This window comes from Thalassophryne amazonica, chromosome 14 (assembly GCF_902500255.1).
Source record: "Thalassophryne amazonica chromosome 14, fThaAma1.1, whole genome shotgun sequence".
Classification (NCBI taxonomy): Eukaryota; Metazoa; Chordata; class Actinopteri; order Batrachoidiformes; family Batrachoididae; genus Thalassophryne; species Thalassophryne amazonica.
In genome coordinates this window covers 6615777-6643773 of record NC_047116.1, presented here as the reverse complement: position 1 = coordinate 6643773, position 27997 = coordinate 6615777, and the positions used below count along the sequence as shown (strand labels likewise).

At 41.5% G+C, this 27997-nt stretch overlaps 1 protein-coding gene across 1 annotated transcript in view; it reads right to left on the bottom strand.

The window, feature by feature from the left end:
• trappc10 (trafficking protein particle complex 10) overlaps nt 1–26500 on the bottom strand; it is a 37997-nt gene extending 11497 nt beyond the window's left edge. Inside the window, exons 1-14 of the mRNA XM_034186331.1 lie at nt 26321–26500; nt 23729–23810; nt 23147–23282; nt 16027–16226; nt 14405–14600; nt 13386–13497; nt 10604–10851; nt 9012–9158; nt 6089–6203; nt 5647–5723; nt 5470–5561; nt 5118–5258; nt 1973–2082; nt 8–534 (exon numbers count right to left, since the gene is read on the bottom strand). Coding sequence (XP_034042222.1) covers nt 8–534; nt 1973–2082; nt 5118–5258; nt 5470–5561; nt 5647–5723; nt 6089–6203; nt 9012–9158; nt 10604–10851; nt 13386–13497; nt 14405–14600; nt 16027–16226; nt 23147–23282; nt 23729–23810; nt 26321–26381 — 2244 coding nt within the window. The 5' untranslated portion in view covers nt 26382–26500. The remainder of the gene's footprint in view (nt 1–7; nt 535–1972; nt 2083–5117; nt 5259–5469; nt 5562–5646; nt 5724–6088; nt 6204–9011; nt 9159–10603; nt 10852–13385; nt 13498–14404; nt 14601–16026; nt 16227–23146; nt 23283–23728; nt 23811–26320) is intronic.
• Nucleotides 26501–27997: the final 1497 nt, after the last annotated feature.

Sequence of the window (27997 nt, the reverse complement as noted above, 5' to 3'; positions counted from 1 at the left end):
CTCTTACGGGTGCCGTAAAGGTGACGCTGTTATTCCCGGGCTCTAACGTCACGTCGTGCACCTTCAGCATCCGCGGTCCTTCCTTCATGACGATGGCGGGAGGAATCAAGCAGTTGGGGGTGTCTGGCGGCGAGACGTTGCTCTGGCGAAGCACGAACAGGTGAGTGTTTCTGCACACGACTCCTGCAGAGTTGAGAGAATTGTCCGAAGGACTCCTGTCCAGAATCTCATCCAGGTCTAAAGCAGGACCAGAAGCCGAGGAGGAGAAAGAACCCGCTAACGAGTTGACCTGGCTGAAGTCTATCGTCCCAGGATGTCTCTGAGTGATCTTTGACCTTCCAAGAGTCCCTGTCTGCTCCTGGTCAAAGTGTATGCTAGCAGCTAGCTGCTGGATGTGCACAGCCACAGGCATCAAACATCGCAGAGTGAGGTCCACCTGGAGGGCGGCGCCAGAGTGCACGGAGGCTGTGGGTGGATGGAACCGCAGGCGTGTCAGGTGAGCAAAAACCGCCATGCTCAGAGTCACCTTCTGGTCTGGAGAAGAGGAACATGAAATTAAACAGGGCAACAAAGAAGAGAGGCAGAAATGCTCTGACAAAGTTTTACCTTCAAAATGCTTTTAAAGTTCCACAAAGACGTAAATCATGTTTTCAGAGTGAGAAAAAAGGACAATGATCACCGCTGCCTGCGTTCACAAAAAAACTGTAAGCAAGATGACTCAGGATGAGTCTGAACGTACGTTTAGATCTCAGTCATGCTGCTGAATATTCAATATAACAAGCGCATCAAAAAAAAAAAAAGGAAGTCAATATTGTGAAAGAGTTAAATAAAGTGGAATATTTATTCCGACAAATCCCACTGAAATTACAGGTAAGAATTTATATTTACTACATGCACTTTACTCTGCCAATCAATGCATTAATGGACGTATTTCGGTTGTTTAAACCGCAGGGTTCAAAGTGTGTGAAAAAAGCATCAGCTTTTAGTTCGTAAATGACAGTGTAGCTAATACCGAGAAACTGACTTCTAATACTGTGTTTTACTGATTTTGAAAGATGATGACAGTGTTTGGGGTTTTATTTTATTTATTAATTTTTCGTGTGATCTTTGAATTTACCCAGCAGCCCCTGCAGTGCTTAAAGTGAAACTGGTTTATCAGAAGCTGACAGTGTAATCTGATGTGGCCGCGTCTGAATCAATACTAACAGTTATGTGTAATAAAGATAATTTTTTTTAGCAGTTTATCGGTTTGTCATTAAAGATAACTTTTCAGTTATCTGATTAACGGTTATCAAAGCTATCTCTTTGGTTAGCTGCGCCCACCACTGGTGTAGAATATATAACATTTTTACTTTTGAAATACCATTGAACTTTTTCACAATACTGTTCATGTGGTATATAATCTTCCGTCTTTGCTAGAATTGTTTAATGTTATATTACAAGCTTCTTTTTGTTGTATATTTATACATGGACATGCACTCACCGGCCACTTTCTTGTGTACTGGAAGGTTGGGTACTGTATCCAGAGTGCCATGGACCATAGGAACCTTTTGAGAATTAAATGGTCTCTCTTTTTTTCCCAGGACACCTCTGATCTGAAGGACAGTGATCTTGATTCGTTTCAGAACAGCAGAGGTCCCTTTAGTGATCGGTGGAACTTACAGGGGAAATAAATGGACTGCATTTATATGGCACTTCTCCATCTGCATCAGATGCTCAAAGTGCTTTACACATCAATGCCTCATATTCACCCTGATATCAGGCTGCTGCCATACAAGGTGCCCACTACACACTGAGAGCAAGTAGGGGATTAAGGACCTTGAACAGGGGCCCTTAGTGATTTTCCAGTCAAGCTGGAATTTGAACAGAGGATCCTAATGTCTCAAGCCCAACGCTTAAACACTAGACCATCACCCACCCCCCCCCAAAAAAAACAAAACAAAAAACAAACAGGGCGTTGAGGTGTACTCACTGTTGTCGACCGACTTGCCGGCAAAAACGAGGATTTCTTGACAAAAGTGTTTCCTGTCATCTGTGGTCAGATTCATGTCACCAGCCAACAAGGCACTGGTCTGCAGGTAACTGTGGTTCAGAGTAAAGGAAACCAAAGAGGGCACAGAAAGATTTTGAGCAGCACTCAGAACTAGGCTGTGTCCAGGATCCACCAGACCTGGATCACAGCTCAGCAAACGAGGTAAGTAGGCTGACTGAGTCTGAGTCAGGTTTGCCGTTCAGTGTGGGAACAGCCATGGAGGCATCGTGCGTGTGTTTGAATAAGGATTGTAGATATCGTGGTTTTAATAAAGGTGGCGCAATCATGTCAAGTGTAGTTTTGAGTGCTGAGTTTAAACTGTCCACAAGACTGTCTACTGACTGGGTATTTGCCAAGCATGTACTAAGATATCAGGCAGTCCAGCTTCAAGTTCAGTCGTAGTTGAGGAGTTGATGCATCGCCGTAGTGATAAATAAGGTTGCTGTTCCACTAAACACGGCAGTGAAACTGTGAACCTAATGAGTGAGTGATCAGAGACCACTGATGTAAGAGGCATGATGTCAGTATTTGTGACAGCAATACCACATGCGAGAACCAAAATCGGTTCTCCCACTAATGTGCATCGAATCATGAACGTATTGCTGGAATCCTAATACATGAATAATTTCCATAAATGATTTGCAGAGGGGATCAGAAGGCTTATTTATATGAATGCTGAAGTCACCAATAATCAGAATGTTACCTGCACTTGTTGACAAGTTAAAGATAAACTCACCAAATTCATCTAAGAATTCAGAGGATGGGCCAGGAGACCTATATACAGTGACAAAGTAATACGGCTGATTTTTATTCTTCTGACTTCGGCAATATGTAGCATCGTGGGCAGAGCAGAGAATCAGAAGTTCAAACGAATTATATTTGTGACCCCCAACAGCTAATAAACTGAAGCGAGATTTATAAATAAGAGCAACACCCCCGCCTTGCTTCACATCACGAGGGACGTGACTAAATGTGTACACCGGTGGGTAGGCCTCATTTAAGGGGAGGACAGCTGTAGGTTTAAGCCAGGTAACCCAATCATATCTCAGTGATGATCAACAATTAGATCTGCACGGAAGGACATCAGGAGATGTCAGGGGCGCTCCGATCGTAAATCTGGGATATTTAACATGTTGGATTGTCTTGGCCCGATATCGCAGCATATGTGGCATCCTCCGATCACAAATCCTGCTGAATGTGACGTGCAGCCAATCAGAAAGCAAGGTGACGGACACACAGAGGAGAAAATAGAATCAAAACAGCTGTTCTGACTTATCAGAAGTCTGGTGGTCGTGCTGTCTCCACTCCTTTTAAAGAACGCCTTTTCTTTTGGTATTGTTTTTTCCCCTCTGTTGTAAATAGTCCACAAAGTATCTCTGTTTACTCCGAAGTCACGTTTAATCTCGAAAGATTTTGCAAAATTTCCTGTCTGACCTGGGAATGTTCGTGTGTGTGGTGGTGGTGTCCTTACTGTGTGGCTGAACACCACACACTGTACGACCAAACCTGTTAGAGCTATGATTTTTTTTTTTTTTTTTTTTTAATCTCCACGTGTGGTCTCTCAGGTTTTGGAAGCCTACAGACAATTTTAAAATCCTGCCATGTGAACCAGGCTTAAGTCAATTGATTCCACACCCACATTCATCATAAGCCTTGTAGGGTCTCTAATAACCTGCTCCGTGGCCTGCTGTCAACTTTTGTGATTTTATTTCTCAAGATCATTGTGATGCAGTTATATTTGTACCAAACGCAGTGCGTGTTTTTATGTTATTATCGTTTATTCTTATATTTCTTGGTTGTAAAGAGAAATATGGAATCCACTTTCCATGTTTTTATTGGGTGTAAATAAAGTGAAGCTGATTATTCAGACAGTCTGCATTAGTTTGTTACTGGGGTCTAAAAAAAAAAAAAAAAAATGGACTGCTGAGTTGATTTTTGTTATGTGCTCACAAAATTCCATCATCGATAGTCTCAAAGGTACAACAAAACTTTTCACCTGTCTGAAGAGACAAACAGCAAAAAAAAAACAAAAAAAAAAAAAAACTGGCAGAGTAGGTGTAAAGCTGTTCATGCAAATACAGTAATTCATAGCCAAACCAACCCTGTACATACAGACAAATCACATTCCTGTATTTTCCAAACTATAAATCATGTTTGGGTTTTTTGTTTGTTAGTTACACTTGTTTTGCTGCTCCTGTCACATATTTTTGAGACAACATACATTAAAAAACATTAACATTATCATCTACACGCATGCCAAGTTGCTCTTGTACACTGATCTGAAAGAGGTACTGTGATTCACACTCCGGAGCAGAAGGCAGCGCTAATGCAGCATTAACCTGGATACCGACTGCTGAAAAACAAGCTCTGAATGAGGAATAAATACTGGGTCTCAAAGCAAGAGAAATCAATAACTCATGTTTTCAAACTCAAAGACCACACTTTAATAAAGACAGGGAATAACCTTAGTACTCAAAACTCCACTTGGTTGAACTTTGAGATAGCTAGCACAGCAACTTGGATGACAATTAGGCTAAGGTAAGGCTAACTATCCTGTTAAAAAAAGTATTGTCATTTTAACACAATGAGAAATGTGCACACATTTATCTCTGAAAAGATATTTTCATTTGTTCTGTGGCAACACGAAGCAGTTTACTCAGGTTCTTTGTGCCTCATACAACAACATTAATGAGCCTGTTAGCTTCTGCTTGCCAATTCAGTGTTTGTGTTAAAAATAAACCACTGATTAAATTCACTGTTTTTGTTGCATGAAACAGCGGCACATTTTGAAAATAAAAGTGACACATTTCACCCCCCCCCCCCCCCCCCCCCTTCTCTTTATGAAGCATTTTTGGAGCGATGCAACTCATGCACCAGTGTGAAATATATTCTGGAAAAGAAGGTATTCCTTACATCTGAAAGTGTGCAATGCATCAGCAGTCACCAAACTGGGAGGAGGTGACTTTAAATGAGTTATTTCCTCTCAGACACCTCTCTTGGCATTAGCAGAAATTTAACATATTTGGTGTTTGAGTGTTTCCACATGAAACTGAGTCTACTTTCAGCGTTTTATTTTGAAGGATACTCTTCAGTCCGGCCCAACAGTTTCTGGCACTCTGCGATCTGTTTCCTGGTGTGAGTGACAGGCAGGCTCCACCCCTCCGATACATATGACTTCAGAGCTTCTTGCAGGAAGGATTCTGCCCTCTCAGGCTCACCCTTCCTCCTGATACACACACAAATACATCAACTTACATTCTCAAAAGGTAACTGCAAAAATAAATTTAAGAAAAGTTTTTAAATAAATGTTGTAGGGTGCGTAAAACTTTTGCACCACGCTGGACAGGAGCGTGTGCAGATTGGAAACGCCGCTGCATCAGTTTTCAAGTCCTCAAAGGACCTTCAGAGCCGCAGACTGCAAGTTCACGTTTTCTTACATGTAGAACTCAGCCAAGCTTTTCCCAACCAGTCTGGCAGACCTGAGCCGGCCGATGGCTCTGTACATCTCCATGGCAGCGTGACACAGCTCCTGTGATAAGAAAGAGCCAATGAACGAGGACCAGAGAGAAGACAAACCAGTAAAAGACTTGGGGGGAGCTGAATCCATCACGTACAAGATAGTGGCGCTCGAAGGCCTCCACAGACGACAGAGCTTCCTTTAGCTTCTTGTAAGGACTCTGCAAACTGTTGACTGTGACAGAAGACAAACAGGAGGCGTTACATCATGACATCACAAAGAGAACGTTCCAAAATTAAGGATAAACAAGCAAAGTCCATCAGTCTGGAATACAAACATTTGTGCATCGATTCAATCAGCAAGACAAAAAAGAAAACTGACACGGTACAAAACATCTTTTCAGGCCAAAAAAGAAAAATAAGTTCACAGGTGGGGGGGGCTGAGTAAGATGTGACCACAGCGCACTCTGGTGGTCAAACTGCTTTTGAACTAAAAGCAGTCACTTCACATTAAACTTGTGTTGCGTTTAATCCGTTCTTGTTTCCTCACATTTGAGGAAAATAAAATCCTTCATTGCACAGGAATCAGAGAAAACCTACCAGTCTCTGGTCTCTCATCCCCCAACCCAGCTAACAGATCCACTGTCCTGTTCAGGTCCTCAGATGTTGGTCCTTTTTCTGAGACAAGGCCACAGAGGTCCCCCAGAGACTTCAGCTGTGACGTCAGACAGGAAGGAGGAGACAAAAGCAATTTATTAAATATTTTCAGCTCGATACACAAACATCATGTTTTTCCAAAACTGCTTCCTGTTCAGGTTCGAGGTTTTAGGAGGTGAAGTGAACAATGAATGAGTTTCTCTTCTTGCACACGACTACAGCAGCACTTTCTAAAAACACTGTTCAGTGACTGAATGACTGCTTGGACAAGGTTATAAAGGTCATAGCGAGGTCAAATTCATCCGAAGAGCTGATTAGCAGGACGTCCATGTACCCTTTAGAGATAACCTACAACCCCTGGCAAAACATTATTCAGTTGTTTAATTTTGTAGAAAAAAACGCAGATCACAGACATGACACAAAACTAAAGTCATTTCAAATGGCAACTTTCTGGCTTTAAGAAACACTATAAGAAATCAGGAAAAAAAAAATTGTGGCAGTCAGTAACGGTTACTTTTTTAGACCAAGCAGAGGGGGGAAAAAAAAAAATATGGAATCACTCAATTCTGAGGAAAAAATTATGGAATCATGAAAAACAAAAGAACGCTCCAACACATCACTAGTATTTTGTTGCACCACCTCTGGCTTTTATAACAGCTTGCAGTCTCTGAGGCATGGACTTAATGAGTGACAAACAGTACTCTTCATCAATCTGGCTCCAACTTTCTCTGATTGCTGTTGCCAGATCAGCTTTGCAGGTTGGAGCCTTGTCATGGACCATTTTCTTCAACTTCCACCAAAGATTTTCAATTGGATTAAGATCCGGACTATTTGCAGGCCATGACATTGACCCTACATGTCTTTTTGCAAGGAATGTTTTTACAGTTTTTGCTCTATGGCAAGATGCATTATCATCTTGAAAAATGATTTCATCATCCCCAAACATCCTTTCAATTGATGGGATAAGAAAAGTGTCCAAAATATCAACGTAAACTTGTGCATTTATTGATGATGTAATGACAGTCACCTCCCCAGTGCCTTTACCTGACATGCAGCTCCATATCATCAATGACTGTGGAAATTTACATGTTCTCTTCAGGCAGTCATCTTTATAAGTCTCATTGGAACGGCACCAAACAAAAGTTCCAGCATCATCACCTTGCCCAATGCAGATTCGAGATTCATCACCGAATATGACTTTCATCCAGTCATCCACAGTCCATGATTGCTTTTCCTTAGCCCATTGTAACCTTGTTTTTTTCTGTTTAGGTGTTAATGATGGCTTTCGTTTAGCTTTTCTGTATGTAAATCCCATTTCCTTTAGGCGGTTTCTTACAGTTCGGTCACAGACGTTGACTCCAGTTTCCTCCCATTCGTTCCTCATTTGTTTTGTTGTGCATTTTTGATTTTTGAGACATATTGCTTTAAGTTTTCTGTCTTGACGCTTTGATGTCTTCCTTGGTCTACCAGTATGTTTGCCTTTAACAACCTTCCCATGTTGTTTGTATTTGGTCCAGAGTTTAGACACAGCTGACAAACAGCTTTTGCAACATTGCGTGATGATTTACCCTCTTTTAAGAGTTTGATAATCCTCTCCTTTGTTTCAACTGACATCTCTCGTGTTGGAGCCATGATTCATGTCAGTCCACTTGGTGCAACAGCTCTCCAAGGTGTGATCACTCCTTTTTAGATGCAGACTAACGAGCAGATCTGAATTGATGCAGGTGTTAGTTTTGGGGATGAAAATTTACAGGGTGATTCCATAATTTATTCCTCAGAATTGAGTGAGTCCATATTTTTTCCCTCTGCTTGGTCTAAAAAAGTAACCGTTACTGACTGCCACAATTTTTTTCCCTGATTTCTTATAGTGTTTCTTAAAGCCAGAAAGTTGCCATTTGAAATGACCTTAGTTTTGTGTCATGTCTGTGATCTGCTTTTTTTCTACAAAATTAAACAACTGAATGAACATCCTCCGAGGCCGGTGATTCCATAATTTTTGCCAGGGGTTGTAGTAACTCAGCAAACCTTCACCACAGACATGAGGTGGAGCGACAGACAGACAGGTGGTGAGACAAGGACACGCTTCTGGGACGAGGGGAGAGTAAAACCTGTGTGTAATCCTCAGAAATGGAATGTGAGCCAGACTCTCCGAGATCTTTCACCATAAAATGATCCTGTTGGGTCCAGCAAACGGCTGGCCGCCCGACCCACAGTTTAAACAGGCGACCCAACGGACGGTCGGCCGGCCCACAGTTTACTCTGGAGGCAGGATCTCTGATCCCGTTTGCTTTCGCAACAGGATCAGGATCGTATTAGGGTCCGTCACATTCATGTTGAATACAGCAGTTCACATGGTATTAATTCTCTTCTGTTCATTTCCTGTGAAATTCTGACATGGTTTTTGTACGCTGGATGCCCCATGAAGTCCTGTTTTAGTTTGGTTGTGAGTTATGACGCTGTAAACTCTAAACCCAACAACCCACTGGCAGTACTGAAAGGTATGTTTTAAACAATCAGTAAAAATTACACCATCACAGCTTGAAACTCCTACAGTAGAAATTAATGTTGGAATTTTAAAATTCCTGACTGTGTGCACCGGATGCTTCAGTCAGGTAAAATAGGTCATAGGTAAAACAAGGCATGTCATGAAAAATGGTGTACTTTACATCTCATAAAAAAAAAAATAAAAAAAAATTCTGGAAATATTAAAATTGTTAAACTTTTTTTTTATTAATAATTACTTTAAAATTCTGGATTCCTCAGTGCAACTGTGAGTGACCAGGCTGAGAGACAAAATCCTAGCTCATCCTTGACTGGACTGCAGGTTATAAGTGGTTCCTAGTGTGTCCTGGGTCAGGGTTCTTACCTTGTCAGTGGCGTAGGCCCACAGACCGACAGTATGAGAGCAGTTTGCAGCCAGCTGAGCCTGATCACAGCAGCCCTCGATTCTGTGGAGAACCTCCAAGCAGCTGAGGAACACCCAGCAGTCCAGCGCCCCCTCAAGGACAGACACCTGAACAGCAGCAGCAAAGACATCATCTTAGGGATCAGGGGTCATCAATTAAGCCAGCATCACATGGGAGACCCAAACAAGAAATAATGCTGATCTGGTAAGAATTCTGATTTATGAATTTGGTGTTCGATGTGTCAGGAGAATACACGTCTGCCTGACCCGATGGGTATTCGTGTTTAGTTGCTGAGTTTTTCATTTTTTATAAAGTTCAGAACTCCAGAGATGTTGTGTCATGTTGGCTAATCTAACCAGGGAACAGAAGACATGCAGTCGAACTGCACAATATACTGATTTTGAGCCCAAACACCGTCCTGGACTAAACTGCTACATAAAGAAAGTGCATGGGTCGACCTAAAAACATAGTAAAGTCCTTCTTGTCCCCACTGAGCAGGAGAAAATGCCATTAGATGCATCTGCCAGCATGAACAACCCCTACAGAGGTAAATGTGAGCATAAAGTAACATTATCTTAGCTTCCTGTACATTCAGCAGAGGCGGTCTCCACTGAGACATTATAAGTCGATTGTCAAAGGTCTCAATCCCACCGGATGCAGGAAACCAACCTCTCGTGGGCAATCGAATTATAATGTCAAGAAGCCAACAATGCTTTTGCTGCCTTTTACAGTTGTTAATCATCCTGTCCAAAGCAGACAGTGATCGCAACAGTATCACTTATGGTCAATTGTGTTATCTGCACAAAACAAGGGAGCAGCGACCTTAATCAACAAGCCCATCCTTCAACTTGTACAAGGTCTTAGCAAGATATAATCTACAGTGGCAAGGTTCATCACAAACCATGAAGACCTTGTGGTGTTATCAGGTAAACACAAAACTACTGCCGGCAAAATTAGGACATAAATAAACCCAAGTTTGTATTCGTCAAAGGTCCCTGCAGGGAAGTTTTTTATTGGGCAGAAGTGCTGCAGAACATAGATACAACAACAAAAAAAAATAGAGGCATTTCATCTGGAGGCCGCGTGCAGCCGCCTCCAGATAAAAAGCTGCATTGTGTCTTTTTTTCAGAGCAGACTGCTTTTTTGTGCACCCGTGCCGAAAACATGTAATTTAATCCATTAAAAAAGCAAACAAACAGCATTGGACCTGTAACCCGGAGGGCAAAATGTGCAACAATAAAACGGCAGACAGAAGTGACTGTGCCATCGACTTTTGTGCCAACTTTCACTGTGTCAAGATATCCCGTAGACTTTGACCTCGCATTCAGCACTTCCTTGACCTGCTCTGCCTTCAGCGAGGCAGGTTTATTAAAAAAAAAAAAAAAAAAAAACATCTCATCAAGTCACACATTAGAGTTGAGTCATTTGAGTCGCTCTGCTCCTCTGAAGTTTGGAGCTCAACATTACGAGGCAGAGTCTTTTGGCAACAACTTCTAAATTCATCCAACGTAACCAGAGTGGAAGTCCTCTCAGTCGGTGAGAGTCTGGGTACCTCCAGCAGGCGCAGCTCCTGGACACAGTTGTGGAGCAGCTCCAGGGCTCTCTGCGTCACCTCCCAAGGCCTCTGGAGGAAGATGAGCAGCGTACACTGACGGGAGAACAGGTAGCTCCTCAGATCCAGCAGGCTGGCCTCACCACGCTGGATCCCGTCCCTCTTCTCCATGTCGATAGGTCGCCGGAGCAGCAAACCGCTCCAGCTGCGCACTGGAGCGCAGAAGGAACCCAGCCAGTTGGCGGTATCTGTGGCAGGAAACGAGCTGATCAGACTCACGTTCCAACTCTGCAAATACAGCTGAAAGTCTTTGGGTTTAGAACCCAGCTCAAGAAGAGATCTGAAGAATGCTGTGCTTTAAACTTTTTTTTTTTTTTTGCATTTGGTATTTATGAAATAAATGTGTAATTACAAATAATCATAATAAATAAAATGAGACAGCTGATACATAAACCCTGCTCATCTCATACACACAAAAAGTGTACAAGTCAATATATTACCATATTTTCCAGAGCACATCACCCTTTTTTTGTATTATCAGCTTCTTAATTTGGTATTTTTGTGCATTATTGAACCATAGTTTTTTATTTTGACAATTTATTCTGTTATTATTGGAGTTTATTTTGTTTTGTGTTTTAATTCCTGTGAAAGTCCCATAAAAAAAAATTGTAATTATTTTTTATTAATAACAAATGTGTGATTTTTCAGTAAATAAGTCACAGGGCCTCCCAAACTAGTAAAAAGTCAGAACTGACACTCTGGAAAATAAGTTCTGTTCATCATGGCACATTTAAACATGTAGGACTTCATCATGAAATCATACATACCAATCAAATACATATTTCGCTGATTGTTAGGATATACAAAAAGAAAAAAAAAAAATCCATCACGCACCAGTGAAGATAATACCCGCCAGCTGCCGCTTCGGATGCACACAAACTGACTGTTTATGAATTTTTAATCACCTGATACTATAAATGTGGTTTTGTTTAACAGTTTTTGATACGGTTTGGTTAACACACCAAAGCAGCTGTTTGTTCCCTTGACACACACAGTTTAAAGGGGATAGAGAATGTTTCATGTTTTTGGTGTTAGTTCAGAGTCTCCCCGCTGTGGGGAAAACACACGAAGTGCCAGCAAGTTTCAGAACCTCTGTTTCAAGTATTTCTCCTTTTTTGAATTGCCCCTAGAAAACAGGCCAATCCGTTTTTGAGAGAAAACTTACATCACTTTTTCACCAATACCCCCCCCCCCCCAACACACACACACACACACACACACACACACACACACACACACACACACACACACGCCCCTTCGAAATTAATTATTCATAAGGTTGTGCCCACCCATTCGTAACACTCGAAGAGAAGCAATGTCGAGCTCCAGGTGTGCTTTCCCAGGCTGTTTTAGCGGACTACGATCTTCCTACGGAAAGCAATATACGCGATCACTGGCTTTTATTCATTTTTAACCGCATCCCCAGTACATACAACCGCTGACTATTTCTTTGCTCTGTGCATTTCACGGAGGACTGTTTCACAAACCTTGCACAATTTCGAGCTGGCTTCAGTCGGCATTTAATACTCAGTAAAGGGTCAGTTCCGACTCCGCGACAAAATCAACCCCAGCAATCAGTACAGCCTGTAAGTATCACATTTTCTTTTGTTTTAAATTTGTGTTGCGCCATATTCCTGTTGTAAGAATTGCACGTTAGAATGGCACGTTAGCTCTGGTTTGTTCCTCTAAAGGGAATGAGCTAACCCCTTAGCAGCTAGGGATGTGTATCGAGAACCGGATCCTTTTGGGTATCGTTAAGAAATGACTCGATCCACCGACATCAATAAGCTTTGTGCTTAACGATTATGTTGTCGGCCCTTCAGAGTGGCCGTTGTTTTGGGGGGTGTTTGTCAGGAAACTGATCATTTCTGTATTCATTACAGACCCTGCAGCGGGTCCGTAAACAACTTTTCTGCAGCGCGGCTTTGCTTTGAACCTTGAACCAATCGAAGCAGTGTTTCGCAGATTGAAGCAATGCTTCGATTATTCTTTCTTTTGCTTAATTTTCTCCTGCTAAAACCCTAAAGAGCATACGACTGTGAGTATTATTTACCTTTTCTATGTTAAACCGACCTGTTATGGTCTTCTGAAACAGTTGATAGATGTATTTTATAACTTAAAAATGGGAGCGATGCTAACACGTTAGCATGTCTATGGCATTTTCAATGTTAAAAGTTAGCATTGCAGCTCTCATAACGTTCGGGTGCATTTGTTTTCAAATTGTAATATTTCTTAAATTTATTTTTGTTTATATATTAATAATCTATTGATTATTATATACAATTTTAGAGAAAGAGGCAAAAAAAACCTGAATAGAAACAGAAAATATAAAAGCAATGAAAATAAATAATGCTTTCTTTTCAGCAAGGGCAGCCAATCAGCGCCACCTACTTGCATTTCATAATGAGGTTGCCAAATAAGCTCCGAAACGATGCCATTAAAGGCAAACGACGCATTCTAAACCCACCATAGTAACATAGCTGTTTCAGAGAGCCTTTTAGTAAGGTTCTGAGCCATTACAGACCCAACCAATTTTTTTGGGGCTACATATCACATCACAGAACAAGGATTAATGCCCCATTCAACCTCTTTCTATCACCTTTAATATTTTTTTCAGCTCTAACAGACTATTAACCAGTGGTACAAACAACAGCCATCAATTTGACACTCAGACACCCTTCAGCAGTGTTCCTGAGCACTTTCAGGGCACTCAGACACGCACCTCCAGCTCCAAAGTTCAGGACGTACTGAGTGAAAAGAGCATCGAGTTCGTCATACTGGACCAAAGCATCTTCAAACTGCTGCAGCATCTCAAAAACAAAGGCCAGCTCCTCCTGCACAAACAAGCACAAACACTGTAAAGAAAACTACAAAGTAGTTCAGTTTGCACTTGGGTCCATAAGTATTTGGTCAGTTTTTTCATTGTTGTTGTAATTTTGTCTCTGTCCACCACAACAATGGAGTTGAACTGAAACAAAACATGCATGTCATGTAGATTTTCAGGTTTAATTCAGGAGTTTAGAAAAAATATCCCTTAACCATTTAGGATTTGCAGCCATTTTGATATACAGTCTGTACACATGCAAGCTAGTTCCGTGGATGTGGCGGCACATGGCGCACACCCGTGCATGCTCACAGACTTGACTCGAGCAGCCTGTTCCCTCGGTGGAACAGAACGACCGTGTGACTACTGATGGAAGTACCGTGAATTCTGAAGTGGAAAATGAACCAAAACAGCCTGTCAAAGCAACCCAAGAGCTTCTGAAGGCAAAGAAACAATATGTTTACTTCCTAAAGACCAGACAGAGGGCACAAAGACCCAGAAACAAGCAGAACCTGAAGGAGGCTGCAGAAAGGCCGAGCAACGCTTCTCCAGAGAGGAAACGGCTTCATGGGTTCCAGAATTTAGGCGGTGACTGACTGCAAAGGATTTTCACCCAAGTACTCAGTCATACTACTTTAATCTGTCCAGTTAGTTTGGCCTCCGACTGTGCAAATGGCTGTAATTCCTAAATGTCTCTTGATATTTCTATTTGAGCCTCACTTCAAACCCACTGTGGTAAAACTACAAAAATTACATTACTGTCCAAATACTTGTGTACCTGACTGTATTCTCAATGTCTCCCCTCTGAATGAAAGTCACTATTTGTGTTGGATAATGTTTTAGTTGTGACAAGCATCTCCTTTCCTCCACAGGTATAATCGAACCACAAATTGGCTGTTATTAATTTTTCCACGTACTTGGACCATGAAGTATTCGCAGAAGCTCCAGCCAGGCTGAGTGCGTTTTTCTCGCAGCGTGCGCATGTCATCCTCGAAGCGGCCCAAGTTCTTGGTGAAGGACATGAGGAGGAGAGTTCGAAGCTTGAGCAGTAAGGAGTTCCAGGATTCCTGAGATCTAGAAGAATCCTTCAGAGGATCCAACAGGACCACACACCTGAATAACCAAACGTTAACCTTTAATTAGCTGGTTGAGGACTCGGGTTTTACACCATGCACGGCCTGTGACCTTTAGACTGTGAGAGAGCAACATGTTAATGGAGCCATCCAGTGAAGAGAGAAAAGGCCTGAACTCATCTCCATGGTAGACGGTGTTTATAGTTTTAAGCCTGGTGTTGTCATTAGTTATGGTGCATATCGGTTTGTCAGTTAAAGTTAGCAAATATCATCAGCAACTTTAAGTCAAAGTCACAGCTTCTCATGGCAGTTGGTGTTTAAGCCATAATGTCAAAACTTTTCCTTTTCTGATAATGAGCAAATTTTTCCCCTCACAAATACATTTTTACATTTTCTTGTACTCATTACAATGACTGTAAATAATTTTTTTTAAGCCTCTGCGAGAGATCACATTTTCATCAGCTGCATTTCTCAAAAATTAATTAACCATTTTGCAGAAAACAATGTGTGAAGTTTACTGAGGGACAAAATCCACTGCAATATGTGACAAGCTTTCAGTTTTATTAAAAACACAGAGCTGACCTTTATCTCAATAAGCATATGGTGCAAATTATGTTTTTTGGGTTGGGGGGGGGGGCACTTGTGCTGTTTGAACTACAGAACTGAAACAATATCAGCCAGCAATACATTATCCCCAACAGTCTCTGGGGTGCGTGCATATATAAATAATAGCATGTTACGGGACATTTTAGACCAGATTTATTAAAACAGGAAAACATGAATAAATAAATAAATCTCATTTCCTAACATTATATGTCTACTTACAAACAAGTCATGATTGCGTACGTAAAAGAGTTTGTGCACATCACTACCATATTATTGCCCACACTTTTCCACTAAAACTAAGTGTATTCATCTCCATCTCAAAACGGTCTTCTCTTGAAGGCCATTTTCATGGGATTCATGTTGCTGAGAAGAATTAGAAGGAGGGAGGTCCTGATTACTGTATATTGCCCACATTCACCTAATTTCACCCCCCGTCAAACAAACCATATTAGGCTTTTCACAATTTTGGACCACGATGTATCCAGACAGCAACAATTTCCTGATTGCTCAGTGTTCTAATTTTACCACCACTTAGACTAGATGTCAGGCCACAATTGGGTGTCAGGTTTTTTGTACCAATAATGCGGCCAGCAAGGCACCATGTTAGCAACTGGAGACCGGCCTCTTGGACCAATCTGGCCCATTTTTAGCCCCGCCAAACTTTGCTGCTGCTTTTCAAATATAAGTTACAAAACTGAGAAGAAATCAGTAACTTTAATCTCACAGTTGTGGTGCTGATAGAATGAAGAAAAAAAAAAAATTAAGAAGCACAACTTAAGAGGATGCTAATGACTACAAAGCTACAGATCTCTTGCAAACGAGGAGTGTAGGAGTCTAGACTCTGAATCAGAGAGAATCACCTGTCATTCTGCTTGTTGCAGAAATCACTGCGGATCTTGTCTACAATGGATGACCGAGGCAGAATGTTAGTCTTGTTCTTCTTCTTGGTGTCATTGGTCTCCACAACAATAATGACCCAGTCGGCCGAGCCGTGAGCCCGGAGGCTGTTCTGCCAGCGAATCATGTCCTCTTTCACAGAGCTTTTGTACGTCTCTGTATCCTACAACACAAACACATACAAAAATTACTACTCACAAAAGCCCAGAGCCATACGATCGAGATTTTCAAACTGTATCTACAATGAGGCGAAAACAGTCACAGACACTACTGGACGTTCTGTCGCACAACCGACTCTTCCAACGGCAAACATCTGGCATCTTGTCGCCATGAACCCTTCTCAAGACCAGGCACCTAAGTGGCTCTACTCTACTCTTTTCTACTCTCCTATTTTACTCTTCCTTTTTAGATATACCTTTGTATACTGGCACAGTTCCACCTTAGAACTGGAATATATAAGATATACCTTACTGAATTTTCATGCTGCTTCATGCAGTTTCCCAAACCACTCCACTGCTGTCCTTTTAATAGGCATAACACCAGCCCCATCTTGGCTGCAACCAACAATCTCATAATCAATTATTAGATTTGGTAGGTCTATAAAAATGTAAAAAAAAAAAAAAAAGAAAAGTGAAAATCAATATTATCGAAAGCCCATGATGATGCCTTTAAATATCTTGTTTTGTCCACAGCCCACAGATTCAGTTTACTGCCAGATGACAAAAATAAATAAGCTCATAAAATAAACCAGAAAATATTCATATTTAAAAATATGCTGAATTCAAATTTTTTTTTATCCAAACTCAAAATGATTAATCTTATGCCAACATAGTTGAAATTAACAAATGTGGAGATTATATATAAGCTCTAAAACAAGGACGTTCTTCTTGTTCTGCCAGTTTTGTATATTTTCAAACGTGGAAGGAAACTTGTCTTTGAATTTTCATTACAATCTGTTTTAATAAAAGTGGTCATGACTTGTGCACGTGAGCATTTAGTCCATTTGATAGAAAATATTGAGCAGGCCATCATCACCCTTCAGCCTAAAAATACAGAGATATGATTATTGGTCCATAATATCCACGTCATTCTCCTCCATTACTTTTTTGATTGTTTAATCTATAAGATGAGGTAGAAGTCAGTCTGATATAGAGCCTGAGGCCCAGTTGTACCGGTGCGGATCCTGAGATTTCATAGTGTGAGAAACAGATGGACCCAAACCCAATAGGAATCAAAAATGTTTAGTTCAAACAACCACCATATTTATATATTTAAAAAAAAAAGTGAAATTTGGTACAAGAACCAAAACCACTTCGCATCACCCAATGTCACCAGCACAGAAACCAACCAACCCTAAAAAGGAACCATTTGTGGGAATTTCTTCAAAACAGTCAAACTTTAACAGAAAACCAAAGAGAAAACAGCTGCTTGAGTCTCCAGCACAAAAATAAACTGATCTTTGACTTTAACAATGGCTAAATTAAGGAGGGGTGTCTGGCCAACACTCCACCGTGAACAGAGCTTCAGCATCTAAACAAATCCTTTCAGAAATATATTCTCTATAACCTCTGAGGGAAGCATGTTTTCATTCATAGTAACTCAACCACTGGAGACAAGATCTCCAAAAAGACAAACAGTGGGGTTCTGAATTATGACTGAATTTGGATTATTCAGGATCTGAAAAGCAGCACAAAAACTAAATTTCAGTGTAGAGAGAGAGAGAAAAAAGGATGATGAGCTAAATGGGTATTTCCTGACAGTTGAACATGTTTGAGTTTATTGAGATGCTGTAAAACACTGCTGCCTTGCTTCAGATCAGCATTGGTTTCAAACTCGCTGGGGTTCAGTGGAGGCGGATCATAAACCATGAGTCAGTTATTATGCAAGACTGATCACAGCCAGAGAAAAGCTCTGAGATCCTGTTCTGTTAAACAAGAGTCTAAAAGTCAACTGAAACCAACAGCCCATTTACTTTGCTCAGTGGCACAATTAATAACTCAAGTAATTCACAGTCTCAGTAATTTACACTGATAACTGATTACTTGTGAATAAACACAAACATTCATACCACAAATGACAAACTGATTATCTTCAAAACAATAATTATAAAAAAGGCAAACAATCTTGCAAATAAATTCTGCATAAACTTTTTTAAAACAGATTTCACTGACGCTGCACTGAGGGTTTTTGCCCAGTTTGAACTCTACAGGAAGAAAAGACCACATATCCAGTTCCAAAGTGAATAAAACTTCAAAGCGCTCCTGCAGCAAAATCCTCTGGTCTGCACCTGCATAATTACCATGTTAATAACACTCCTGGTGAGCACAATGCTGCTCTAACTCAGAATTAATGTCAGGTGAAGAGAAGAAGCAGCAGAAAGTCCTACACAGGCCCTGATGCCCGCTGCTGCTTATTGTTGGATTCTGCAGGGGGACAAGTGAACGAAAGTCCACAATGAACCCCTTGATGAGACCAAAGTCCTACACAGGTTACTCCCCAGCCAAGGCTGGTACTCACTCATAGCACGGTGCACTGGAACAACCCACAAATCAGTAGTGTCACCCGGAACTGAACCCAGATCTAGACATTAGAAGCCTAATTCCTATCCCACTGAGCAACCTGCTCTGTTGATAGTTACAGCTATTGGTTCTAGCTAAGAAACAATTTTTTAAATTTATTTTAAGAATTGGGCATTGAGTTTTTACATTATATGTATACATACACCCAGGACAGGATGCCAGTCTGTCGCAGGGCCACAAACAAACACAGACACACACCTACGGACGCCTTGTGCCCTATGACTGCTGGGATAGGCTCCAGCCCCCCGCGACCCTTAATTGGACTAAGCGGTAGAAGATGAATGAATGAATGTATACATACATACACACACACACACAACAGTCTCACATTTGCCTGAATTTTCTTTACTTTTCCCCTTAAATGAAAGATTTATGGGCAGGCAGAAAATCTTAGACTTCTGGGTCCCCAAAACAGCCCCCAGGGCATAAAAAGGTTCATTCTTGAGGGCCAAAAATTAGGCTTCTTAAAAATAAGCAAAATGTTGTGAAGTTTAACAACTTCAACGAGCCAATGTCTGCCCAGTTACACATTGATTGGAGTTTCTTTGATGGAAGATGTTCCAAGAAAAATTGCTAAATTTCAGTGGACAGTTGAGGGCGTCTTCACTGTCCCACATTAATTTCAAGTAGTACAATAATGGACTTTCTCATGGAATCATATCATGCATAAACTACTTTGGAATGTCTTTTTTGGTTGGGGGGGGGGGGTTTCCAGTAATATCTCAGAACTGTCACTTCTGCCTGCCAATATTTTCTAATTTTATGGAACTCCTCCCATCCCAGATTGACACCAATCAAAATGAAGCTTGGCTGTCATTGGTTCACTGAGAAATTTGAACTTCTAAAAGCTAAACTGTTAAGAAGTTTAGTCCTCAATACAGTGAGCCTTCTACAGATGCTTGAATTTTAGGATTGTCCCATCTACCCACAGGCCTTCCACAAAAAAAAAAACACAAACACACGTGTTAAACAGAGCAATGTGCACGGCCACATTTCATCATATTCTCAAAAACTTTATTTGGAACATGGCACAAGCTCGGGCAGACTCTGGAAAAGTGAATTATGCAGCAAGTTTGAGGTTTATATGAAAGTTTCTGCTACTGTAAAAATAAACAAACTGCATGAAATTTAAGCTGAATAAAACCTTTTCTCTATTCATACATACGAGGAGCCAAAATAGATCACGTGTATTTGTTTTCCAAACCACACCATCAGATCTGGTTTACTGATCATGATGAAGGTACGTAATAACCGTTTCTTTACCGCGCTCCTGTCTGCACACACAGAGGGGATCACGTTGGTAGAAAATGTCATGAGTCAGTAACTGGTGACAGCAATTCTGTTGCTCTGCTGCTGCTCCGTCAGCAGCTCAGAGTTCCTGCTTCTTTTATTATTCTGCCTCCAGATTGTGTGTTGACTCCCACAAGCACAAGAAAAACAAACAAAAAAACATCCACAACCTTTCCACATCCATTCCTTTCTCCTATTCCATCCACACTGAACCAGGTTTCCTGTTCAGAAACTGAACACAGGTTAGGGACCAACAACATGCCCCCCCAGTGGTTTGGAAACATTTGAAGCAAAAATGTAGTGCATCCAAAAAATATTCACAGTGCTTCACTTTTTCCACATTTTGTCATGTTACAGCCTTATTCAAAAAAAAAAAAAAAAAAAAAGCCAAGTCCCTTCAGCCTCTAGTTTTCACAGTAAATCCGAGGTGGATTTGCATGTTGAAATGGCACAAGTTTTACGCCGGATGCCATTTCTGATGCACCTCCACATTACATGGAAAGATGTGGCAGGGATGGGGTTTGAACCGGGAACCTGAAACCAAGCACACTGACCACCACTTCAGCCTTATTTCAAGATGGAGTAAATTCATTTTTTTCCCCTCAAAAATCTACTCAACACCCCATAATGACAACATGAAAAATGTTTGTCGTTTTTGCAAATTTATAAAAAACAAAAACAAAAAACCTTAAGCAATGACGTGTCCATACGTATTCACAGCCTTTGCTTAATACTTTGTTGATGCACCTTTGGCAGCAATTACAGCCTCAAGTCTTCTTGAATATGATGCCACAAGCTTGGTGCACCTATTTTTGGCCAGTTTGGTCCATTCCTCTTTACAGCATCTCTCAAGCTCCATCAGGTTGGATGGGGAGCGTCGGTGCACAGCCATTTTCAGATCTCTCTAGAGATGTTCAGTCGGATTCAGGTTTGGGCTCTGGCTGGGTCACTCAAAGACATTCACAGAGTTGTCCTGAAGCCACTCCTTTGATATCTTGGCTGTGTGCTTATTGTGCTGCTGAAAGATGAACTGTCGTCCCAGGGTGAGGTCAAGAGCACTCTGGAGCAGGTTTTCATCCAGGATGTCTCTGCACATTGCTGCATTCATCTTTCCCTCAATCCTGACTAGTCTCCCAGTTCCTACTGCTGAAAAACATCCCCACAGCATGATGCTGCCACCACGCTTCACTGTAGGGATGGTGCCTGGTTTCCTCCAAACATGATGCCAAAGAGTTTAATCTTTGTCTCAGACTAAAGAATTTTGTTTCTCCTAGTGAGAGTCCTTCAGGTGCCATGTGGCAAACTACAGGTGGGCTGCCATGTGCCTTTTACTAAGGAGTGGCTTCTGTCTGGTCACTCTACCATACAGGCCTGATTGGTGGATTGCTGCAGAGATGGTTGTCCTTCTGGAAGGTTCTCCTCTCTCCACAGAGGAATGCTGGAGCTCTGACAGAGTGGCCATCAGGTTCTTGGTCACCTCCCTGACTAAGGCTCTTCTCCCACGATCGCTCAGTTTAGATGGGCGGCCAGCTCCAGGAAGAGTCCTGGTGGATCTGAACTTCTTCCATTTACAGATGATGGAGACCACTGTGCTCACTGGGGCGTTAAAGCAGCAGAAATGTTTCTGTACCTTCCCCAGATTTGTGCCTCAAGACAATCCTGTCTCAGAGGTCTACAGATAATTCTTTTGACTTCATGTTTGGTTTGTGCTCTGACTCTCAACTGTGGGACCTTATATGTAGACAGGTGTGTGTCTTTCCAAATTATGTCCAATCAACTGAATTTACCCCAGGTGGACTCCAATTAAGCTGCAGAAACATGTCAAGGATGATCAGTGGAAACGGGATGAGCTGAGCTCAACTTTGAGCTTCATGACAAAGGCTGTGAATACTTATGTAACTGATTTCTTAGTTGGCGTTTTTTTTTTTTAATCAATTTGCAAAAATCTTTTTCACATTGTCATTATGGGTATTGTGTGTAGAATTGAGGAAAAAAATTAATTACATCCATTTTGGAATAAGGCTTTAACATAAAATGTTGAAAAAGTGAAGCACTGTGAATACTTTCCAGATGCACTGTATTTTAAAATTCAAAATAACTCCATTACCCATGAGTCTCATACATAATCCAAAAAATGTTTCAATTTATAGACTCATCTGAAAGCATCACACCTACAAAGCGTAGCAGGAGTTAATGTGGTTGGATGAACTCCAGACGATCAGCAGGATGACAAATATTAATACAAACCTCCTGGTTTTGCGTCGTAGACAACATTTTAAAAAACATCGGCTAACAAGTAAGCGTGAGGGACACAACTGTAAGTTGATTTTTGGCTGTGAGCCCATCTTACTGTCGCCAAAAAGTTAGTCTCAAATTAATAAACAGTCGAAACCTTGCTGCACATTTGAGCGCCTTTTGTTGCCATCTAGCGGGTGATGTAAATATTTCAGGGCTTCTGGTAAATTTCCTACTTGAAACAAAAAAATTCAGGAAAAAAGTTTGAGTTTTAAAATATGAAAGTCTGCTGGAAGGATGGAATTACTCCTGACAAGCACAAATTACAGCTGTGATAAACAACTTTTATTCCACTTTAGAGGTTTATGAACAGGCCATCAGACTGATGGTTTGGAAGTGAAAGAACCTGACAAGCTCACTACAAGATACATACCACTTCAACCACACCTGCTCCTAATTTTCAACATCCACATTCCAGGATTATTTCCTGAAACATTCCTATCAAGTCCAGTAGGTGGGTGGGAGGTGTACGAGATACTACAGCAGCAGTTTTTTGGTGGTGGTCGGATTTAGTGCATTCGTACATTCATTATTTTTTTACTCTCCTGTTGGAAGTAACACGCCTTTGTTTTCTTATGAGATTCCATCCAGCAGGAAGTGACGCCTATGAAAATAATGACAGCCCAGCACTGCTTTGCACTCTTGGCTCACAGCAAGAAGGTCACAGGTTTCCCTTCCACCTCAGTGCAGTTCCTCACTGCCTGTTCTTCCTGTGCTTGCACTGGTTCCCTCCCATCATCAAACACCATGTGTTAGGTTCATTCTTCACTGACCAAGAAGCTACTGACTCCTCCTTATTCCCCCACGTAAGAGGGGAGGAGACACCAATTTTCATCTTCTCGTAAACAAGCCCACTTTGAAAATGTGACCTTCATCATCCTCAGCCTCATGGGCGAGCTGAATGATTGAAGTTACTCACACAGCAGTCAGTCCAGTAGATGTGCAGGAAGGGGAAGGTGAGCAGAGCCTTGTTACCCTCCTTAGGGAGAAGCTCCTCTTTAAACTGGACAAAATTAGCTTCAAGGTGGATCATTTTTGGTGCTCTTCCATACGTCCTACAGGGAAAACAGAGCACACAGAGAAGCTAGCAGATGCTGCTCAGAAAGTGATTAATCATCAACATCTATTTATTTATTTTAATACTTCAACTGTGAAATACTGAAGCAGAAGTCCCATCCACAAAAAACTGTGACAAAACTTGTTTTTGGCTGAGAACAGAAATCATTACATGTTGTACAGGCAAGAACTTCTACGACAAAGATGGGAGTTGTGGGCATTCTTTTTTTAAAATGGCCCATTTTACAGTTTGTTTAATAGTTCAACAGAGAGAGAGACACAAAGGAACTGTGAAGAGACCAGATGTGGTCAGTGCACATCCTGCAACCGCGTCACAAAAAAAAAAAATTCAAAATTAAAACGCATAGCCTACTTTGATCATAAAAATTTATATTTATATATATATATATATATATATATACACACACACACATATATCACACACCTCCTCCATTCCATTGGCTCCCGGGGAAGTTGTTGGGCCAGTGATGTGTAAAGAGATGTAAACAAGCCCTGATCACCGGCACCTGTGATCAAAGTGGGGAAAAAAAAAAATCAAACAGGACAGCAACATTGCTTATTTGGGAAGCTCCAAAAAAAAAAAAAAAAAAAAAAAAACACAAACAAAAAAAAAATCATGACAAATGAGGTGATTTGATCCTGACATCCAGCAGGTGTCACTGAGGCCTGAAACACACCACCAGAGTCGTGCAGGCATCACAGCTGCATTGCACGTCAGTTTTCGTTTAGCTGTGTTAACAGAGACACGTCCCACATGTCTGCTGCGTTTCGAGTACTACACCCCTCCAATGAACAGACCCGCGCCAATTTTTTTCCCCCCATGCGTGCCGCGAGCAGCTAAAATAGACTGAAAAATGATCTCTCCAGTCATTTTGACATCATAACAAGATTAAGTAACTAACACCTTTAACGAGACTTTCTATGACTCAGAACAAACTTGAACATGAAAAATAGAAAGACAATTTCATAAAAACAATCCAGTGATTGAAAAGTCACATGATTACTGTCCGATTACAAAAAGTCACTTTCTGCTCTTCACTTTTCCCAAATGCTTCTCCAACTAAACCTACGTGGAGCTCTGTGACTTACAAAATCTGGATTATAAAAATAAATCAAACAAATAAGACACTGATAGTCTCATTTCCACTGAGCGGTGGAAATAATGAAACTGTCACAAGAGGGAGGAGACAACCCACTGCTGTTCACTGATTGGCTCACAGAAACACGTCATCACCCTGAGACACCTTACCCGCTATACAGAATCCTGATGAAGGTATACGCTGCATTTTAAAGATCCACACAACGAAGAATATCAGCAAAACGCAGCCAAGCTTGATTAAACATAGACGTGCAGACTTTCCTGGTGATCACTGCAGAGGGACAAAGATATGACATCATGCTGCCCATCTCCATGATGTGCACGACCACCATGCGCTACCTACCAAACTAAGGGTACTGCTGGCAGTGGAAATGCAAGCTAAGCTTAACCGCTCCAAACCGTAGCGACCCAGACGTGCAGTGGAAACAAGGCTTATGTGTATTTATATATTTATTACTTTTAAGTTTATATATTATAAACCATCCGTGATGATGTGCACTTTTAGGTAGAGGCTGTCGGGCCACAGCTGCACCCGAAAACAAGGTAGTTAAAAAAAAAAAACACGCATACAAAAGCGCAAACTGAATGCTCACTGTAAAAATCTTGTCGAAAAACAGTAAGCAGAATAAAAGTTACCAAAGACAAACAACAGGGAAAGATTTAACAGCGACAAACTGCAGCCCGCTGTAAGTACACACGCGCACACACACACAAGCACGCGCAGACGTCTGCTGCGCGGTGATGCACGTGTCTGATGTGATGTGCACATGATGCTTGTAGTGTTTTTCAGACTTGAGGCTCGTTCCTGGAGGTCACCTGCCCTACATGTTTTCTGCAGTCGTAACCACAGCTGATCAGTAAGTGGTGTTTCCAAGCTCTTGATGGGCTGAGTTAATTGGAAGTGGGTGGAGCCTGGTTGAGGTGGGCAAGAAATCTACAGGAGCAGGGTTGGTGAACCCTGGCTTCTAAGTTCAGAAGCACACAGTGCCATTTCCACGTGGCATCCAACACCGGAAGGACACAAAAAGTCGGATTTGGTCCAAAATTCCCACTCTGCACGGATCATCCATAAACTGTAGGATTAGTCACAGCTATAAAATATCATTTACAGTGTGGTTGAAACTAATGATTATTTCTGTATTTGATTAATCTGTCTTATTTTCTTGATTCATTCTTTGATCCTTAAAACACCAGGAAATGGTGAATATTGCCAATCAGCGTCTCTCAAAACCCAAGACGACGTCTTTAAAGATATTCAAAAAAGTAACCACAAAAACATTCAAATTTGAGAAGCTAAAATCAAACATGTTTGCCAATTTTAAAATTTTTTACACTAGTCGATTATGAAAATAGTTGGCAGCAATTTTAGTAGTTAATCATAGATGAATCGTTGCAGTTGGTTCTAAGTTGACGTGGATCCAGGATCCAATTAGTCTTGGCTGAGGTTCGAGCTCATCAGTCTAAATGTCACCACGCTGAATGTGAAATCAGGAGCACTGAGCCGTCACACCTAATCCAGATCCGGAGTAATCCCAGAAATAAACCCAGTGAGGTCTCTGATACTGATCCGGTGCATCAGGGCTAAAAATGGAACCGCCTGCCAGGGTCACTCCTTAAAATTAGCCCTAAATTCAGACTTTCAGGGGTTCCTGAAAGGTGAACTGAGCCGCCGAACCGGAGGGAGATGAGTCCAAAAACAGACGCGCGCGCACAGGTGGATCTGACCCGAAAACGGACAGACAACAGGTGGTTCCGGTGTGACTAACGACCCATAAAAACACACACCCTCCAGCAGGACCGCACCGAACGAGCAGCGCTGCGAGATTTAATCCGAGGTTGGGAGAAGGTTCGGCGGAGCTAGCAGCCGCAGCTAGCAGCTAGCTAAGAAAGGTAGCGCCGCGCGCGGCAGACACTCACAGGTGACAATGGGCTTGTTCTCCATGGTGTAGATGATGGGCTTCTCTTCCTGACGCTCCATGTGTGTCAACGTCTCAACAGCCCCATGAACGTGACACACAAACACACCTTTATTCTTAGTAACTCTGCACCACTCCGGCGACGGGGCCTGTGTCCCCACTGCGCTTCCGGGAAGTGCGTCAGCTGTGCGTTATTAAAGGGCCAGCCGCGTTCTACTTCCGAGAGGATTTTATTTTGAAAGACTGCTGTGTAAATCGAAGCGCCGATACTGATGTCATATCCGTTTTCCATGAGAGAGTCTGAGTAAGAAAGAAACAGGTCAGAGTTTTTATTCTCTAGTTGTATTTAAGATAGTCAAGACATCTATGTACTATTAATATTTTGATCAGGAGTACAGGAGTGTGGTGTTCAGAATAATAGTAGTGCTATGTGACTAAAAAGATTAATCCAGGTTTTGAGTATATTTCTTATTGTTACATGGGAAACAAGGTACCAGTAGATTCAGTAGATTCACACAAATCCAACAAGACCAAGTATTCATGATATGCACACTCTTAAGGCTATGAAATTAGGCTATTAGTAAAAAAAAAAAAAAAAAGTAGAAAAGGGGGTGTTCACAATAATAGTAGCATCTGCTGTTGATGCTACAAACTCAAAACTATTATGTTCAAACTGCTTTTTTAGCAATCCTGTGAATCACTAAACTAGTATTTAGTTGTATAACCACAGTTTTTCATGATTTCTTCACATCTGCGAGGCATGGAGTCAACCAACTTCTGGCACCTTTCAGCTGTTATTCCACTCTAAGATTCCTCTAAGACTCAATTCTTTAACAACATTTCACAATTCATTCACATTTCAGGGTTTTGCTTCAGAAACAGCTTTTTTGGTGTCACCCCACAAGTTCTCAATTGGATTTAGGTCCGGGGATTGGGCAGGCCACTCCAAAACATTAATTTTGTTGGTTTGGAACCAAGATTTTGCTGGTTTACTAGTGTGCTTGGGGTCATTGTCTTGTTGAAACACCCATTTCAAGGGCATGTCCTCTTCAGCATAAGGCAACATGACCTCTTCAAGTATTTTGACATATCCAAACTGATCCATGATACCTGGTATGTGATATATAGACCCACCACCATAGTAGGAGAAACATGCCCATATCATGATGCTTGCACCACCATGCTTCACTGTCTTCACTGTGAACTGTGGCTTGAATTCAGCGTTTGGGGGTCGTCTCGCAAACTGTCTGCGGCCCTTGGACCCAAAAAGAACAATTTTACTCTCATTAGTCCACAAAATATTCCTCCATTTCTCTTTAGGCCAGTCAATGTGTTCTTTGGCAAATTGTAACCTCTTCTGCACGTCTTTTATTTAACAGAGGGACTTTGCGTGGGATTCTTGCAAATAAATTAGCTTCACACAGGCGTCTTCTAACTGTCACAGCACTTACAGGTAACTCCAGACTGTCTTTGATCATCCTGGAGCTGATCAATGGGTGAGCCTTTGCCATTCTGGTTATGCTTCTATCCATTTTGATCGTTGTTTTCCATTTTCTTCCACGCGTCTCTGTTTTTTTTTTTGTCCATTTAAAGCATTGGAGATCATTGTAGATGAACAACCTATAATTTTTTGCACCTGCGTATAAGTTTTCCCCTCTCCAATCAACTTTGTAATCAA